Here is a 20,792-nt window from a genome sequence, read left to right on the forward strand (position 1 = left end):
TAATATAAACTGCAAGGCAACGTAATATTTTTTTTTAATTCACAGTAGTACAGTTAACTCACAGCTTAATAATTTAGTATAGGATATTATCCACAAGTTATCACATTATTTGGCAAGCAAAAGAACTTGAAAAACACATATAATATAAGCAATATAAATAATATATTACTCATATTAGAAAAAACAGTATATGAGTTAAAGAAATACATTTATACAGCTCCAGAAAGGAACGGTAACATTCCTTAGGTGGTCAAAGAGTAATTGAATAACCTCCAGGTTATCTCAGCCTGGCATACCACAAGGTGGCAGGAGAACAAAAAAAAAAAAATTAAAGAAAGACAGAAAAATGAGAGAGAAAACAAAAAAAAAACCCATTTCAGATGTTTCTAGGTCGGTCACGTTAGGTCACTTGAAGAAGTAAAGGAAATCTCATGTTACAAATCAGGAACGAGTGCCTGTAAGCATCAGTTGCGCGCGACTGTATTGATTTTGTTATAAATTAAATACCAAGCCGTAGGCGATGCAACTGTTGCACCCTACAGCTATTTACAGTCAGGGAGAGAAAATCAGGAAGAAATATCTCCCCGCTTTGCAATTTGTAGCATCAATTTCTGTGAGTCCGCTAATCAAGCCGTCTGAAAATTATGAGCATCATTTTGACACATTCCATTCCTCAATCAATCGACTGCACCGCCTTCCTGCAACAGACTACACTGACTCTTCTGCACCTCGATTGGTTTTACAGGGAGAGGGCGTTTGTACAATGAAATTTATTCTATTTTGATTGGATGCAATAACGCCAGTCAAAAACTGTAGCGATTAGCTGTGGTTGGTTGTCGTCTGAGTAGGGTTTGGTTACTACAACCGCGGCAATGAAACTTAGGCAATGTAGTGGAATATGAGTGTGGGTTCTGTGTCTTCGTAACCCAGATTTCAGTAAGTACCAATACTTGTCATTCCTTTGCACAGTTTTTATTTACAGTGCGTAATTTTTTGTCTTTTGTTGTGCCTGGTATGTTTATATTGTACGTTACTTTGTGCTGACAATTATAAGTTGCTTGATTATCATAATCAGAGAGATCAACTAATGTGAGCCAGTTCTCTCTGTTCCTCGCTTTTTTAGCGGGTCATATGGAGAGAAGATACAGTAATCGCATGCCGAACATATGTCCTCCTCATTCATATAATGTCTCAAAATACAGCTGCATGATAAACATATTGCCAATTAATACAGTCCGCAAATACAGTTCACGGGAAACAAGGTCAGCTAGAGTTTCTGTGATGTTGCGGCACGGACCGTAGTGACAAATATTTGTTAAGCTCGGCTCACAAGAGAGTTGGCTAGTTCCGATTACTTAAGTACTATCACATCGACAATTAAACTACATAGCGTGCACGTATTTTGCACATTAAGACGTCACATGTTGACAGTTCGCAGCAACTCTACCGTGAAATGTCTGCGACAAGTTGAATGGCTGAATTAGTCATATTATAATAGGTGTATGTCCTATGATAATTTGTGAACGATAGCGTCAGTAATTAATTGGAATGTTAACAGTAATGCCTGGTTTCTCTCCATTTATAGCCTTTTTATTTTCTATCCAGTAATTAGCTTGCGTTCTACACCTACGCACCATGGCACATTGCGTCGGCAGCGAGAATACTGCTTAAAAGAATACATGGCGAGCTCTCAGTTGCGGAACAGGGAGGGAAAAATGTACATTAGCAAATCCTATGCAGAAGTGGTCATTTAATGGAAAAAGGTTGACGTGAACACAAAAATGAGAGGATGTATTGTAATGTTTGGGATATGTGTGTGGCCGCGTGTAAGTGTAAAACAGACAGGATAGATTTTTTTCTTTTCTTTTCTTTTTTTTTTTTTTTTTTTTTTACATTTACAGTCCTGTCTCATGACGCCTTGTTCATGTCTTCCCTTGTATTCTACCTACATTCCCCACCTCTCCATCGGTGCCAGTATTTTTCTTTCTTTTTTCTTTCTTTTCATTCTGAGGAGTGGGCATTGAATGGATGTTTGGTGCAGGCTGGACTGTTAGTCACGGTCTTGTTATCATTATTTCTATTGTTATTACCTGTGTGCGCTTTTCTTTTTTCTTTTTTTTCCCAGTCACTGTGGGTGCTTAGTGGTTGGTGTCTGGCTGTTTCCTCCTTAATATTGAGCATCTACAGTAGTTTTATTCTCAGTAAGATACTGATCAAAACAACAAAATATCAGCGTCGCTCTTTATCAGTGAAAACGAAGGACATAAAAAACAGGCAAAAATAATTTTGACGTGCCAATGAATGTCCACATTGGTGTTTAGTAATGAAACTGCGCATGTTATAATATTTTTTCCTTATTGTGTAATGTGAGGTAGATATTCATGGCCAGAGTACTCCTGTAGGCCTTTATGTCTTTCTTCTAATGATGCAACAGTATTATTTTCCCAAACACCTAGTTTATTCAGTGATTATGTGGCTACTGTAAAGTTTGTAAAGACAAACTTGAAGCTCATAGAAATAAAATGTTTAAAAACAAACTTAAAGTTTGAAGAAATATCACGTTTGGGATTAGAACATGGTAAAATTGAAATACGTTGGACTTGTGAATAGTTTTCTCCTTTCTTGTTGTTGGTTAACAGCAGCATGCCTGGGTGATGAAATCAGAGGTTTCTATTAGTTGGAAAGAATATACTATTTTACATATATACTTAGTCTGTGGAAAACATGAAAGGCTTTTCAAAGGGTGGTTATCATTTTGGTAATATGGAGAAGGATGGCCAAGACAGAAAACTGATTTACCCGCATACTAGGGACAAGTGTTTACAGTTACATCTTTTAAGCTGCAGCATAGTGATGTGTCCTTCACAAATGATTCACTGGTTTTGAATCAAACTTTTGAGTGAATGAACTGAACTAAATCATCTCTGTGTAACAGTTTGCTCTAGCACAGCACTTGGCTGCAAGCAGTAGGCCACTTTGAAAAGGTGTGGCCAGAAATCTAGACATCATTCCTGCTGTCTAAAATGGGTGAAGCAGCATCAGATTATTACCACATCTCTGTATTGCTCTTTTTCTGTCTAAATACTTTTTTCCTATCAAAAAAACAGAGGGGAAACTATGGTCAAGTCATTGTGGTGATCTGTTCAGACAATGAATATGATCAGCTCTGATCCGTAGGATAAAGTTGATCAAAATCGAATGCATAAAATCTTTAAAAGCTCACTTCTTTAAAAGCTCACCATTCTTTAAATGTTGGCTTTGAAATGGATGCAGAAAATCTTTGGCCTTGATTTAGGCTAGACATCTAAGACCTTCAAAGAGGTACTTGTAGAAATCTGATCTATTCGAAAAGTAAAATTTAAGTAATTTTAAAAAAAAGCTTCTTTCTCTCATGTGATGTACAAACGATCCTTTCTAAATAACGATTGGTCATGACTCAAAATAGCATTTTGCAAAGCATATTCTCCGATCGCCCACAAACAGATGATACATGCAGTGCGTTCAAAACAATTGTCGTTCTGTTTTTGGCCTTTCTTCAGATGAAGGAAGTAATGATCCATTTTTCAGGATGTTTCTGAGTAAAAACAACAACAACATTAATGTAAACAGTTCCTTGAGAGAACTTGTTGGGGTCCTCATCATTGTCTTATAATTTCTGACATGAACAAATCAGTTCACAGACTAATTTGCCACCTACAGGCCACCACTTCTTGAGCAAAAATTAGTGGTGAGGTATGAATCGGTGAATGAACTGGTGTACAAATGAGTAGCGTGAGTTACCTTGCCAGCTATTATCTTACAAATAGTCAAAAATGGACTTTGAAGACTGTATAAAAACATGGCCAATTGTATTTGTTTTAAAAATTAATAATGTGGAAAGGGTAGCACTTATGCTAAAAATATTAATCAGTTATAAATCTTTCTCTAATAATGGTGTACATTTAGTCTGGTGTGGCTTGTGGGAGCTTTTGGTGCTGTACCACCAACAGAAGGGGGAAAGATTCTAAACAAATCATACATATTACATAGGAACTAAGTATCTGCAAACATATTATCAAGGAATTCATATCAGTTTCTAAGTAAAACAAGTAAAAAGTTAGTAAGGGGTACATATGAGTTACTAAGCTGTATGTCCAGGTTACAAATCAGATCAAATGAAAAGAATGAGCCAGAAAAAATGTTCTGCCTTGCTTCTCAGAGTTTCCATACCACAGAGGAGCCTGACTGTTTTGTGCTACCAGATAAAAGCAAAGAAAACTTTTACCATATGAAATGATCACATACTGCTAAAACAGGTGTCTATGAATTTGTTTCTGCTGCCTACTGAGTGGGTGTGTGAATATAAGGAATAGGTGCTGTGAGTCATGAGAGTCATTGCATTGTAAGGCTGAAGACCAACAGATTTTAACACACACTGATCAGACTCTGCCAAACATTTGAACATCACCACTGTTTTTATGTTTACAACCAGTGTTGGTTTTACAATCTGTTTTTGAATTAGTTTTAGCCTTTGTTTAGACTTGTTCATGCCACCGTTTCAGTCACATTTTAGTGGGGTTATCAAAAGATAACCAGAAAGTTCACATTAGATGGCAGTGGTAAATACAGTCATCAACCTCTTCATGTGGAAGCGTAATGCTAAATTAACAGCAGCTTAGCTGTATAGTTTAACTTCTTGCTGCCATTCATATAAGAGCAGTCACATTTTGCCATTTTTACGTTGGATGTTTTTATGTAGACATAAAAATGGAAAAAGAACTACATGGGCCATGATGGAGTGCCTAACATTCAAACAGATATAGAAGACATAAAAGACACATTTTGCAAAGGATTGGGTTATCATCATATTTCCATCAGACTAGAATGTGAAGAAAAATTAGCAGTTGTCATTGTTTACCAACTCAGTATCTTACCTTGTTGGTTATAAAAGCTCAGGTACTTGTTATGTCTTGACATGTATTTCTTTATGTTTTGAAACCAGACTTGCTGGTTTTAGCTTTAAAGCTGTAGGAGGACTAAGGATGGGAAAGCTGAAGGTAGTGGAAAAAAGGATAATAAACACATGAAAGAACAGGAAATAATCACGTAGGCTATTATATTTGGCTTATGTCCGTTAATGTCACGTTATTTTGTAAGATCTTACTAAGTGCACAGAAACTCCATCTGTAGTCTTTTTGGAATAAAACTGCTTTCAGAGAAATCACTTACTTATTTTTATTTTGCAGTAAATAAAAGTGGCCAGGAAACAAGCATTCCTAAAATTGACTTTTAAAAAAATATTTAATACATATAATCAGCATGTAATATAGTGGCACTATAAGTAAGGATCACCTGTTACATCCATTCATTGTCATTTAGGAATGTACTTCCTTTTCCCACCATTTGACACTGCATACCCTAGATTGATTGTCAGAGTAGTTTAAATGAGGTCAGAAGGAAATTCTAGTTCTCAAGGTTGGAAGCCTAAATATAAATAGGATGACCAGCTTTGCAACATGTAGGCCACTTTATAATGTGGTTTTTATTTAAAACTTACATGAGGCCCAATTAAAAATGTATTGGCTACTACTGAATGCTCAAAATTTAAGTCAGTCTGAGATGTGAAAAAGCCAGTGTGTTCATTTAGTATGGCTCACTCTAAACCAGTAGTTTTAGAGATGACCTGGCTTTTTCAGTCCATCTCTCTCTGTCTTTTGCTTCTGTGAGCTGCGCATTGAAACTAGGTTGTGGTGGTAAAAATAATTCTTCCAGAGAATTTCAAGGTTTTTTTTTTCTCTGAGAGAAGAGTGAACTGTGCTGAATGTTACTGTATAATTCTTCTGTTTGAGATGAAATAAAGGCATGATAACGCTGTGCTGCTCTATGCATTCCTGCCCACATTACAGCAGTTTAGGTTACATGGTTACATTATGCAATGGAAACTGTCTCCAGAGCCGCCACATTTGAACCAATGAATGTCCCTAATGGACAAAGTATTTTGCATGTCACAGTTGTACAGTAATTTCTGGAAGGCCAGTGTTGCTATCTCTCTCTCTCTCTCTCTCTCTCTCTCTTTCTCTTTCTGTGTGTGTGTATGTTTATTAAAGCCTGGAAAAATGAGAATTCTCATTGTCAGTGACCATATTTGCCTGCATTGAAATAGTGCGATTTTAGTGTCAGTTGAAGACAATACTGTGACGCTGGAAGCATCAAGTAAAGTGTATGCACTAACTAGGTTAATGCCATTAAGTTTGTTAAACTTACTGACTAAAAATTGATAAAAAAACAGTATGTCATTTTTGTGTGTCTTGTAATAATGGTTACCAACCGGACATGTTTACATAGTTACTTTAACATATGAGGTGCAGGAATGCAAGTGAGGGCAAGTGACCACTAACGTAAGACAGAACGCACACACACTGCTGTGTTATGGATTTACAAAGAGAGGGCATGAGAGGTCAAATAACTCCTGTGAATATCCTGCCATGACAGATGGGAGTCACAAAAATAAATGCAAAACAAATCAGAATGATTTATGTAGCTGCATATCTGGGCTGCCTAAAAGTTCATCTTGTCCACCAGATTTTGAAATGATGTAGCTAGATAGTCAATCTGAAAAAACATCAATCATGCAAAATATTGAGATTTAATTGTATGAAACATCAAGACAGCCACCCAAAAAGAAGTGTTTGAGTTTTCCATTCTTTAAGGTCCCCTCAGATATTGGCTGAAAAACGAACAATCCATCATGCCATATGTGATTGTAAACATTGCCTGAATGATAGGTTCAGTGTAGCAGTGGTAAAGTGATTTGGTGTGCAATATGTAAAAGCACATCATCATACTCAAGGTTGCCAATATAACATAGTGTTTGGTTCATCCTGTAAAATTCAGATGTCCAGTAAGTCCCATGTAATACTTATTAATGCTTTTTCATAGGATTGACTTTAACAGCCTGTTTCATTTAGAGCAAGAGGCAAGGCTGTCGTGAAGTAATTAAAACATTACAGCATCATGGAAAAAAGAATGCTACCAACTGGCCTCCTGATCTCCCCCATCAGGCAGGAGAAATCATCCTCTTACCAGGCTGCCTCGTGAGGAAAGCCTCATGCTGTGATGAGGACATGGAGCAGAGACTTTTGTTTTGCCTGAGGTAAAGAAGCTGTCATTATGCACGGGTACTCCAAGACATACTGTGATATTTCAATAATGCAGAGACCTTTGCTTTGGAACAGGCAGCCGACAGACAGTAGGATGAAGGAGGGAGTGTTATTATTGATGATATAGAGCAGAATGAAATTACATTTGGTGTATCAGGCTTCGTAGTTTGACTCTTATAAAGATTTTTAAAGAATGAAAGTTTCGATACATAATTTTGAAAGAAAGATGTTATCTTTAGCAATATGACTGGTCAGAATAGGAATCAAATAATCAAGTCACGTCAGTGGGATATTGTGTGTATTTGTCCAGTGGCTGCCATGTCTGTGACTTGTTCAATATAGGCTTCATGACCCTTATTTGGATAAAATATAAACATAATCCCAGATTTTTGTAGTTATTTTCTATGAGCCTGATGTAACAAGGATTATAAACCCTATGTGATATATATGGTTTTCTTTTTATTTGCCGGATGTCTTCCTTCACAGTGTTTTTGTAACAGTGCCCAGTGGGCCTGACAAAAATAACATTATGCAAAGCACTCAGGCCTACAGGCCTAATGCTCTGTTCTCATTGGGTAATTCTACTCGGCTATGGAGAATGTTAACCATAACTTGCAACTGCTGGAAGGTTGTTGTTCAGGGAAAGTAGTAGTCTAAGTGGTGCTAAATTGCATGAATGTGTCCTGTGAAAAGTGTTTGGGACACATTTTGGATTCTTTTTTTTCATGTTTCATGTGTTTATTTAAGAGTTTGTTGAGTTGTAAGGCTGTGGCATTCAATATTGCATGCCTTCAGAGAAATGTGGTCTTATAGGGATCCTGTGTTTAGTTTTCGGTTTAACAACCTCACATTCTAAATAGAACCTTATTCCTTGTTCATGGATGTCTTTTTAAATCTTCACTTTAGAGGTCAGTCAAGATCAGAGTAAGATAGATTCAGGTTAATCATTACGTGTCTGGTATACCTAATGCATCACATGGTTACAAATCAGTGTAACAGAATACTTGGAATGAATAAAGTGAACAAAGCAAAGGGGATAGTAAAAGGGGAAAACTCCCTTTAGCTATAAAAGGAAGAATCATCGTTAGTAAACACGACTTGAATTGTAGAAACCATCCTCCTCTGAGTGACATCAGATTGTGAGAGTTAGCTGAAATTACTATCTTTATTTTTGTGAGCTTATGCAGGGGAACCTGTTTCGCCACTTTCTCCTTATGATGTGCCAACACATGCCATTTGTTGCAGTTGTTGACATGAAAATCCATAAATGGGCCTTATGATATGCACATATAATGTGTTATTGCTGTTCCATTCTATCAGTAGCTTAATGGTTTTAGATAGCCAAATGAGGTTTCCATTTTCAGTTCCATTTCCATGTTTCATTGGCAAGGCAAGGACAAACAACATTTTGCTAATAACTATAACAATAATGAACACGCTGTTCATTCTCACTACAGTGGTAACTACAGACATAGATTACAACATCATTAGCTGTGATCATCAAGATCACACTCAGAGTGGTGTTGCAGTGATGAAATCCACAGTGAAAATTCCTTTTAAATTGCCTTTTAAATTGCATTCAAACAGCAGCTCTGTTCATTTTAAATCATCATTAGTAGCTTATCCACAAAGAAAGAACCAATGAGTTGTTCATTCTCATATGTATGCTACAGAGCTATCTTCTTAACAAGACCAACAACTTCATGGTACTGTTTACAGATGATTTCAGTTTGAGCTTGTTCTCAGACATCACTCCGACTACACCACAGTCTTTCCAAAATAAGTTAAAGACAAGAATGTCCTGCTTGTATGCTAATTTATTTTATGGTTTTGGTAATGTTATAATTTATGAGTGGTGTGATTTGAAAAATATGGTATAGATCATAAAACCATTGACTTGACAATCTGCTTGGAAGTACATATAGCTCACTCTAAGTCTTTAGCTATTAATTGAGTTAAGAAGTGTTTGTTCCTTTATGCTCTGTCACACTTGGTAGTGGCTTGGAGTCTAAATGTCATCATCAATGAGGTTATTAATTGATGTGACAGTTTTGTACATAAAGAGTTGGTACTAATGAGATGTATGTGTGGGATACATTTTCCTCTATTTAGTCTTGATCACAGACCCATCAAAATATGTGTACACGTTGTCTCTTAGTTAAAACTGGAACCCTGCAAAGCACATTTCTAAAGCATGACCAGAACCAGAACCTAACATTTGCTCTTTTAAAAGATCAGGGGTGTCACTCCGCTTCTGACAACTGATGCTACTAACTCCTTGTCCACGCACTGGAGATCACAAAACTGGACCACTCCCTTTCGCGGGTACAGGCATATGTCAAGGCTGAGCTGCAATCCATGCATAATGGTGTTGCATGAGACATCACCTGGCGAAATCCCAGTACTCAGATGTCTCCACAGGCTATCAGTTGTTGCCTGAATAAAAGACGAGTTGTTTGGTCTGGCAACTTATAACACTGAAGATGCTGCTCCAAAGCCCTTCCAAGTCATGGTCTAGACATACGCAGGCTTGTAATCATGCACACCTGAGGCCTGAGGATGGATAATAATTCTATCCACTTCTGTAGCTAAGGCGCTTTGGGGTGGAAAAAGAAATTTCTCACTTCAGCCAGGACTACCCAATCGCGTCCTAAATTTCAACACAGCCTGAAAACCCATCTTTCTAAACTATACCCTGAACAACAGTATACATGTCATCTAGTCTACTTATGAGTGCCGGCTCATTGCATTGACTGCTGTTTTGTGTGGTATATTTGCTTCACTGTATCAAATTTTGAAATTTTGTATTTTTTTTCTTGGGTTTTGCTGTCATTAAGCGCAAGATTGCTTAGTCTTTGCACCTCTATTTGCATCAGATTTAAGTAATTTATTGATTGTCATGTTACCCTTGCATAGGCAGGGTTTAGCTTTGTGTTAAAATTGCCTTTTTCTGAAGTGTACAGTACCAACAAGAACCTGCATCAACCTTTTCTTTCTTTTTTTTTTTTACTGATTAATGATCTACACTGATTGATTATTTTTCTGGATATGAGAATCCACTAATTGAATAAATTTAAATCCTCAGACGCTGTCTGTCTGGTCAGTCATTGGTCTGATGCCAGTGCTTTGAGAGTCTGGCTTGAGAGATTGATGGCATCTCTAAGCTGGCCCTCTGTAGTGACCAGGCATGGCATTGTTTCACACAGTACAGATGGACTTATTTGCTTTGGTCTTTAAAGTCTGGAAGATGTAAGAATTGGGACATTATGTCAGAATTGACATTATGGCAAAATGTGTATTTCGCTTTTTAGTTTTTCTTCTTTTTTTTTTAATCTTGTTTTTTTTAGCAAATATAGAATTTTTATGATTAAGGGATCAGCATAATTAAGCTAATTCTACACAGCTCATCAATTCTTGAGCAATTGAAACTTTTCCAAATTTTTCCAGACAGACAGGCCATAATTTTTCAGGGGCAATATACACTATGTGTGCCTAACTAAGCAAACAATAGTTGAATTTGAAAATGCACCTCAGAATACTAGCTGTCCCAAGTGGTTCAAGGAGTTGTAGAAATATTCCATATTAAAACAATTATTGTTACTTAGAAATAATCATTAAATTAAAAAAAAACTGTTTTCCAAAGGTTAGTATCAAAAAAGTAACACATCCCAAGTAACAATTATTTATTAGTTAATAGCAATAAAAATTGGAATGCACAACAACTCAAATTGAAAATAATAAAATCAATTTGACTTTATGTGAAGCTAGTCAGATGAACACCCCAGTGCTTGATACAGATTCTAGGAAGCTACTTACGGCCTTTTACATTTGGAAGTCATGTCACTGTGACATTATTTCCATCCTGGGGAAAGTCCTCAGTGGAATTTTGTATTTTTAACATGTGAAATATTCAAATAACTTGCTGCTATTCAAATACTTCCATGGAAATGCTTTGCTTTCTATTCGTATATTTTCAGAAAGTTGTTACCCTTAGAGAGCTGTGCTCAGATTAGTCTGGTGCCTAAAAGTACAAAGTGAATTAGTCACACTCTGTGTTGCTTTTTGTATTGATTTTTTTTAATCACATTAAAAAAAGCAGGACAGTAAACATTAGATCTGCCTGATTTGCTTTCATAGATAAAATCTAATATTTTCCACTTCTTGTGTTTTCACAGTTGAAGGTGTGCACGTGACAGGAGTATGTGGCGTGTGCTGTGGCTGGCTGGAACCAGACCCCTTGAAGGACCCCCTCCAGGCTGTCCCATGTCCCTCTTTAGTCAGGAGATCATTCTCTCTCAGCACCACTGCCTTCATCCAAGGGCCTTTTAAGTTCATGAGGATTCCTGACACAGGTGATCTGATGAATAAGTTTGAGGTCCTTGGTATCGTAGGTGAAGGTAAGTGTTCTTAAACTATAAGGTCTGCTAAAAACTAGTCTTTTGTTCCTGCGAGTCATCTTCTCCTTAACTCATAGACCAGTCAGCCATTAAATTTCACACATATTGCATTACGACAAATAGGGCTGTATTCCTACATTTTGCATGAGGTGATGGGAAAATGTCTGAGAATAAATCTATTTTTATGCCACCGTTCGCTGGCCTCTCTACATCAATGGCCATGAGGAGCCTGGGAGGAACCTGTTCTGTGTGTATTCACTCAGAACAGTTTCCATTTCACTTTAGGTATGTGTTTATGTGGGACAAGTCTCAACAGGTCTTATTTTGCAACAGAGAGAGGTCAATTTAATTTTTTAATCATAAACTTATGAACTGTAAATGACAATTCTGGACAACATTAGGGAATTAAGTAAAATACATTCTGGAAGGGTTTTGAGATTTTACTGGAAAATACTAATGTTTTAACTGGATATCATGATTTGTTTTCATGTAATGGAAACTAATATTTAATTTATTTGCTGTGAAGATTGAATCAGAATTTGTTTAGGACTGGCTTGGAGAATGTGTACTTACTGGCTTATTAGAGTTGCAGAAATTGCCATATTTTAAAAGAGTTAAGCTTTATATTTATTGTCTGTGTTAGAACTGGCCAAATAAAGAGGTTATTGCATTCAGGTTATTCTACTGCCAGTTCTAAATAAGTAAATCCGTTATACCATTAACGTAAAATGAATTGGTTGGACATAATATTGAAATCCTGCGGTCGCTAAGCTGCTAAATTCTATTGTTTTGTAGGATGGTTGGTTTGATTCTTTTTCCCCTATACCAATGATTTTTGGTAAGATGTTTATTCTGATTGCTCCAATTCTGCCACTGAGTAAAGCTGGTAGGATGTTGCATCTTCTTGGTTGTTTGTAATGTTTTTGAGTTTAGCAAAGAAATTAAAGCGGGACAAATCTCTACCCACTAGTGCTAATATCAGTGTGGAGGTGGGATATGTTACCAAAGTGATATTAATGTTGGGTCACAGTATTTTATAGTAGTAAGACTGTAAATTGTCCAGTCTGAGGTTGCATTGATAAGCTAAAAAATATTATAGTGAACTGATTGAATTGTTAAAGAGTAAATCACATATATGAAAGATACAGACAAGTGTCTGTGACTTCAAGTTTCAAATGCAGTGTCATATTACAAACGTCTGAACAACTATGTCAAACATGTCAAACCACAGCTCAGAATCAGACAAGCTGAATCATAGTCAAGAATCCAAATCAGTCAAGCAACAAAAACAACACCACCAACAACAAAAAGTTACCTGCATTCTCATAAAATGACAGCACATGCACTGGACTACAGAGTAGAGAGTGTAAGAATGACTGGTTGGTATGTGTCGGATTAGAGCTAAAACATACAGTATAGTGTTAATATAGTCTAGAGTGGGATCAACTCATCAGTATTAGCTAGAGAGCTTTCAACATAATGCTGCTTATCAAAGTGCTGCTTTAATACTGTGGATATGCAGACCAAATGAGTGGAAATGTATGGCTTCATGGTGAGATGGGATTCTTGCCATGCCAAATTGATCAGAAACAAGTATACGCAATTTTGGATCCCATGATATTAAATAAAAGAAGTTTCCTGGACCTTGCAATATGCCGTTCTTTCATTTCTTTTTTTTTTTTTATCTTGGCTTTCATTAGGCTCTTCATACTTGTCGATTGGCAACAGTTTTGGAAAGTGGAATATTATCCTTAGCTCAGGGACGTAGTAAGGGTTTCCAGATGCTTTTTGTCATTTGTATTGTTTAACTCAGGAAAAAGAAAGGTCAAGAAATTCTTTGGTTAATGCTGAGATGCGCTACTAGGTGGATAGCTGGTTAAGTAGCGCAGTGCTAGTAACTTACTAGCAAACTGTTCTTGCATTGAAAGTATGCTTGCTAAAGAAATTTGTCTTTAATGTTTTATAAAGCAAGTCTCAAATCAGCAACTTTGAAGCATATGTCTGATTTAAATCAAGTCATATCACTTGTGTCGCTTATCTCGGGACAATACAGACTGATTTGTGACTGTAGTCATTATTATTATTATTTTTTTTTTTAAGGATTTTTTTTTATTACTGCATGTCCACACCCCCCTTTTTTACTGCAGCAGTGAGTAGTTGTAGGAATGTGGAGAGCATGTACACAGTGAGGCATTGTGAGACAAGATTATTAGTGATCACAGAGGTTACAGGTAAGTTATGCAGATATCTTATGGATAGAATGGATGAATGACTCAGACTCAGCTAATTGAACTCTGGTTGTTTCTATATTTCCTTTTCATGTCTGAAAAACAACAACAAAAAAAAATTGTTGGCCGCAGTTATCAGAGATTTAACTCCACACGTGTTGCAAGAGCAGGGATTTATGATTTTCTTTGTAATCCTGTATCTTCCCCAGTGTTGGTCATAACCCCTCCCCCCTTTCTCTCCCTGTGTATATGTGTATATTTGTGTGTGTCCCCTTTGGCATGGCTGTTGGCTAACTGTGAATCCAGTGCTGCCAGAAACCCAGATTTACTGAGCGGAGTTGGCTGACCATTCGCCCCTCTCTTTTCTCATTCCTCTCCATATTGTCCTCTAATCTGCCGCTAGCACAGATTTTATGCTTGTCTCCTCAGTGACTTTTGATAAACACTAGTTTTAATTTATAACCATTTCCTGGTGTTTGCATACATGCAACTCAAATATTCCTGGTCCTGAAAACAAACAAAACAACACCAAATGTAGTCTAATTTTCCTTAGTGCTCTGCATTTTATTTTGCTTGTAAAAGCTGTTGATGTCATTTTTGTGAGGTTCTGGAATGTGCATTTTCTCTATCTGAACAGCGTACTGGATGGAACGTTTGTGGTCAGAGCAAGAGAGGACCATTTTGGAACATTTTTGTTGCTGTTTTAATATAGCCTTTTTCACGGTTGCATTTACCTTAAGACAGCTTAGAACAGCTGCTGTAAATGTCTAGACATTTTTTGTGTATTTAGATACATGTGTCAGCATCTACATGATGTAAATTACTTTATAAGGTGAAGTAGAGTGACATTCATAATTGTTTCACAGGTTTACATACTACATCCATAAAATAAATCCTTACTGTTGAACAAGTAAGTGCATCAATTAAATCATATATAATAAATACTAATCATTCTTTTTTAATTTGTTCTATTGGAACTACCCCCTCTCTTCACATTATTGTTGTAGTTGAGGACTTTTTAAGACACAGAGGACCAAATGATTGCTGGTGTATTAATACGTGTCAAAGTCAAGGAAATGTTTACGGCATAATTGGCTTCTTCAAAATCCCAGAGATCCTAGATGTGGAAAACCATTGTTAGTCTCTTCTTATTGGACTAGCAAGAGTGATCACACGGCAGCAGAACAGTCGAGAATAGCGATATCCCAAGTCAGTAGTACTCATCTAGTGCCCCTGCAATGTAATACGACAACAATATTCAGTTATTAATATCATTTACTTGATGCAGTCATTTTTTCAATCTGTAAGATAAAAATGATCAGGTATTAACATCGTTTACTTGATACAGTCATTTTTTTTTTGTAAATCAAATTTTCGGAGGTTCCACACAGCACCACAATATTGTTACTATAACTGTTGTTGGAACTTCATTTTCAACTGGATAGATATCCCAAGGACTCAGATCACTCATGTTTGCCATTATCGAAGTCAAACTATACCCATTATTGGCCCTCCTAGCAGATTTAATTCATAGGGGTCTGAAGTATTAGTGGGCCAGCTATATTTGGGAAATGAATTGAAAACCTAATATTAAATTCATAACATCTGTCTGCTTCTGCTTAGGGTAAGTAATTCAAATTATGTTCCGATATTTTTTCTAGCAGTTTTTTTTGAAGTACCTTCTCTGTTTTTGTTTGTTTTGGGGGAGCATCAGGTCTCAAAGCAAATGAAATTGCTTTTGGGTGTACATTGTGTGCCTCTGGCTTTGTAGGGTCTTACTAGCATGTCAGCTCATCTGAACTAATCAGAGAAAGTGAAATGGCATGAGACCCTCAGGTCAAAGTCCCCCTGATCTCCTGCCCTTGAACTGTGGTTTGTGTTGGTGATGCTGTTATGCCAAGCAAATGACCCAAATGCTTGTCTTCATCCTAATATGATTTAATCACAGAATGATCATTGAATTTTCACGCTGTATTTGTTCAGCGAGAGAGAAGTGTCTAAAGTAATATAGTCAAGCTCCTCCGTCCATTTGGTAATGAGCAAAGCCTACTCTCAACAATGTCTGACTTGACCATGACATGCAGCCATTGCTTGTGTAGGCTGCTGCTGTAGCGCAGTTCAAACAATTAAGCAACAGAGTTGGGTGAAACTAAGGAAAGTGCACAACAAACATCTAGACTTAACCTATTTACAAAAAGCCAAAAAACTCAGATGTACAATACTAGTTAATGTCACATAAGTACTTCTAACTGTCTAGTGATGTTTTCCTCACAGCTGTAACTTTATAGATTCTAGTGTTAGAGAGTCCATTTGGATCATGTGATGATAGTGCAGATACTTTTTTTCGTTTGTTTTTGTAGAGGAAGCCACTGCTGGAGGACTGAATAAGACTAGCAAGGCAGAGTTTGCACAGTTCCTCTATAAACTGTATTTTGGAATAAAGCAAGTTAGATTTCGGTCCTGGGGAACTTATCCCCATATTAACTCTGTAACTGTAGTGATAGTGACTCTTTCCAGAATAAATTCACTTCTGGACAATCTTAAATCATATTTTTATGTAACCCTGAAAATCTATGGTTGCATAGATGACAGTTCAGACCCTGAATTTCTAATCCAAAAAGTGGGATTAAGTATGATCTGTAACATATTATGAAGAGGCTAAAGAGATGTCACAGTCACTGTGAGACTCCTTCCTTAAAATTTTGTAATGAATAATCAGACTGTTTTTCATTCTCCAGTCTCCGTTTACATTATTTTCTATGTTTTGATTTCCCAGATGGGAGATTCCTGGTAGTTTACATATTTTTTTTCTTCTATGGCCCATATTTTAGGCTTTACATTTGACATCAGAAAAAGCTGACTAGAGCGCTGTTACATCTGTTAATAAGCATTAATAAGTGTTGTGAACACATGGTGTTAGTAAAAGTGCGCAGTCTGTTGAGTACCTGTTTGTAAACTTTACTTGTTGGAGTTTTAATATGTATGTAAGGGCTGCTTCAAGGAAACCTGCTGTTTCATCACCACCTGATTAATATTTTCATCTTGGTGTATGATAACATTTCATTCACATCAGGCTTATAGTGCAGTATAGAGAATAATTATGTAACACCAAAACTTATTTTATAACCTCTTACGGGTCAAGGTTATAAGACAGTCAGATCAGACTATAAATTGTAATGCATCGTAAACCATAAGGTGCTAGGTTGAAAGTCTGAATTACAAACTGCGTCTGTATTTCTTTATAGATTAAAAATCACTGAGCACTCCACCTGGTAAATTTTTGCCAGCATACTGCCAAAGCCTCTCAATGAAACTCATACTGAAACTCCTCTATTGAAACTCCTCTACTGAAACTTACATATGAGTCAGTGCTGTGTTTTCTCTTTTCAGTCTACAAGTTTATTCATGACAGAAATGGGAAACAAAACAGTAAACAACAAACAGAGAATTAATTATATATTTTGCTCTAATATTATTTTATTTCATTATCAGGACTGTTTTGACATTGCCCTCCTTAAGATATGTTTGCTCTCTCTTTCTCAGGAGCCTATGGCGTGGTCCTGAAGTGTCGACATAAGGTAAGATAAGAGATCCAATCTGGCTGTATCAGAGTTAGTCTTGTTGGAAATTTCCATTTGCCTTATTCATAAACCATGCCAGCCTGACATCAGGATCAGTCTAGAGGCTTTCAAGTAAATGGTCTCTCAGCCAGAGAATCTGATGAGCTGTGTCAAAGGTTCTCATTAGAACTCAGTTTGATTGTACATTTGCTGTGGCTGTGTATGTTCATCAAGCAGCTTTCTAACAAGCATTCTAGTTTACCGTAAAACTCTAAGAAAATATCGTGTGATAAAATATCTAGTGAGAATCTTTTTTTGGGGGGGGGGTGTAGTCAGGAAACCTGACTACACTAACTAACTAGTAACAAAAATACAAGGGTGGCACCCGCCTCTAACCTAACCCTATACAGCGTTTACACTACCGTGGGGATCCCCTTCCTTACCTGTCCTTCTCCCCGTGATAACCAAAACACCAAAGCCAGAGCCCAATCCACAAACAAAGTCAATATTCGAAAATTCAAGGTCGAACACAGAATGGCAAGTTTGTAATAAAGTAGAAACACACGAAAGGCAAAAGGCAACAACGAGATCGAAATCTAACACACAGCACATCCAGCGTCTTTAAATGTTGGCACTCTGCATCCAGTTGGCTAAACCACGAGGGGCACTCCCTCCCTGCTTGGTCGAACGGGAGGGGGGGGGGGGGGACGGGGGACGGGGCACAACATCAGGCGAGATGGGATTGCCAGCCCGCCACAGCTGGGTACCTGTGTCAGGAGAGAAAGAGACAGAGAGAGAGAGAGACACAAACGAAACAAGACGCACAAATAAAACACACAGTGTGCCGCACGTAACACTCAAACTCATAAAAACTGATTATTTATGGATAGGCACAATCATATTAGAGCCCCTTTAAACTAAACTACTGTATGTCCCTTTGAACTAAAGCCCTGAATGGGAGCTTGTTTATCATCCCAGTCTCATTCTGATATCGACACAGTTCTGTATGAATTAGGTAAATAAAAATTGCTTAGTTATAGCCATAATTTACGAAAAGTTACTTGTGTCCTACTGGCTTTTATCCTGTTTTCAAGCTTTATCAGCTGGTATAGACAGGCTCTTATTTAAATTGCTATGATTTTCACATACCAAGATCAACACCAGTAGTTTTGAAGACTGTAGCTGTATTTTCTGAACTTGGCTGGTTTGTCATCTCCTTTTCTTTCCAGGACTGTCAGCTTGAAGCCTTAAAATGTGTAGAAAAAAAGTGCTTTACTTCAGTTCAAGTTTTCATTCCAAGATGTATCTGACATCCAGCTGCTCGTCTTTTTTGTACTAAAAAATAACTTTTTTTTTTTTTTTTTTTTTTACTTTTAAGTTCCAGTGTCAGTCTCCTTTGGGAGCCTAATGAAAAAATCAACACACACAATGCATCAAACACGGATGGTGACTAGCCAGTAGTTTAGGGTCTCCATTCAACATCCTCAAAAAAGATAAAAAAACAACCCACTTCCATGGTTACCCTACACAAAATTCAAAATACCCTACACTAAAACAGTGCTTCTTAAACATGACCTATGGAGTCTGAACTGATTATTTGGATTAGGCATATTTTTTACTGTAACTGGATTATAAGGTTACAAAAAGGCTCTTAAGCCCTCAAAACAGAAATGAATGTAGATGTCAAATCAGCCAGATTCAAACAAAAATATCTTTAAAATACAGCTATACCCTTTAAAAGCATCTGCATTAATCTATTGATTTCGACAAACCATCTAAGAGCATTTTAGTGTTAGGGGACCTCACTGTAACCATGAGCTTTGACCTTTATACCTAACCATATTGTTGTAAAAGCCTTTTGGACCCACCCAGTCATTATTCATGATCATAATGACAGCTACAGCTATCTGAAGGAAGTGCTGTTAGTGAGATTTCACATTTCTCATTAGAGGTCCAAACCAAGGGGATAGATCGGTGAGATGGATCCTGCTACTTAAAATTCTTCCATCAGATTTGTTTGTCTGGGTGCAAGAGAACGAGCCAGGCAACAGATGCCGTGCTGCAAGTCTGGCAAGAAAGTGGCCAAACGCTCATCAGGAAACCTGACACTGCAGCTCCGTCTACAAATCTATCCACCACAACAACCCCACCTTAGGGGGCTTAGAGTCCAGGGACAGTTCTGCAGACACCAATGGTGAATGTCAAGCTGTGACTGTGGAAGATGAGAAATGTGAGCAAGTGGGGAATTTAGGATGCTTTTCTCCTTTCATTAGCTACAACTAGAGCACGCAACTTTGGAGTGTCCTTAAAAAAGACCTAAACTTTTGCTAGTGAAGTGATTGAGCAGAATTGTTCCAGTGCTGGTCATCTCCCTCTGTACTCCTCTCTCACGGGACACTCTTTGTGGGCTGTAACGGACAGCAGTAGATGAAAATCTTCTTTAGATAATGGGGTGTCAACTGTGACGTTCACAGAAGAAATGTGTGTCCGTAGTGAGGAATTACCCCATGGCTAATGTAACTGTTTAAGTACATTTCGAGCTGTAATGCTGACATGAGTTTTTGTTCGGGTCGAAGTGGCAGGTATTCCTATAGAGATGATCCTATAGGAAATTCCTGTTGGCTACAGAGTGACTGTCTGCAGGAAAAACAAACTGTTGAACTGTCAGGTCTAGTAATGACCAGGTCTGAAACCATTACTCAGCCTGTAGTCTGCGCGAGGAGGAAACTGAAGGTCCTTAAAGGAACAGCAGTAGTCCTGCTTAGAGAAGTGGTTGCATGTTCCTGAATTAGTAAGAGCTGTTCTAGACTAGCTCACCAACCCACAGTGGGATACCTCTGCAGACACTTGTCTTTTGGAGTCTTCTGACCCATCTTTTCTGAGACTGTCTGAAAAAGTCGGTGAATGGGATGCACTCTCACGATTATGTGCATAAATGCTCAGATTTACTATCACAGTTGCCCTGAAAGCACATGCCAGAAAATATGTTGTTATGTTAGTCTGATAGAGTTCCACTTCATTCTCTTCTAGTTGTTAGCACCATTTTCTGGCAGAGTGCTATGGAGCTGGTAGGTCTGCTAGAGAACAACAATGTGGGCACCTTTATATGCTCGTCATCTCTATCTATGCAACCAGATTCCAAGAAGCCTTTTTCAAAACTAAGGATTGCTCTATTACTATTTGCAGTGCTAAAGCAACGAGCTTCATTAATGGTCTCAGCCTGTTCTTTGTCTTGATTTGAATAACAGAAGAAATCATTGCAGACAAGAGTCCAAATTTCACCCTGGAGCTCATGGAACAACAGCATCTGAATATATGAATGAGGCTTCATGCGCAGACGGACGAGTTGGTGAAAAGGTTAAAACTGCAAAAAAAACGTGCTCTATAAGATGTGTCAGGTCAAGAATGTGACAAGTGCCTCCCTTTTTTAACTATAGCGAGATGCACCAGCACTCTATCTTGCTTGAT

The 20,792-nt window shown here is 37.5% G+C and overlaps 1 protein-coding gene across 1 annotated transcript in view; it reads left to right on the plus strand.

Moving 5' to 3' along the window:
- Nucleotides 1-7,044: 7,044 nt before the first annotated feature.
- Nucleotides 7,045-20,792, plus strand: part of LOC115822764 (cyclin-dependent kinase-like 5) — a 46,690-nt gene continuing 32,942 nt past the window's right edge. Inside the window, exons 1-3 of the mRNA XM_030786682.1 lie at nucleotides 7,045-7,132; nucleotides 11,315-11,536; nucleotides 17,308-17,342. Coding sequence (XP_030642542.1) covers nucleotides 11,473-11,536; nucleotides 17,308-17,342 — 99 coding nt within the window. The 5' untranslated portion in view covers nucleotides 7,045-7,132; nucleotides 11,315-11,472. The remainder of the gene's footprint in view (nucleotides 7,133-11,314; nucleotides 11,537-17,307; nucleotides 17,343-20,792) is intronic.

The sequence above is a fragment of the Chanos chanos genome, chromosome 10 (assembly GCF_902362185.1).
Source record: "Chanos chanos chromosome 10, fChaCha1.1, whole genome shotgun sequence".
NCBI classification, from domain to species: Eukaryota; Metazoa; Chordata; class Actinopteri; order Gonorynchiformes; family Chanidae; genus Chanos; species Chanos chanos.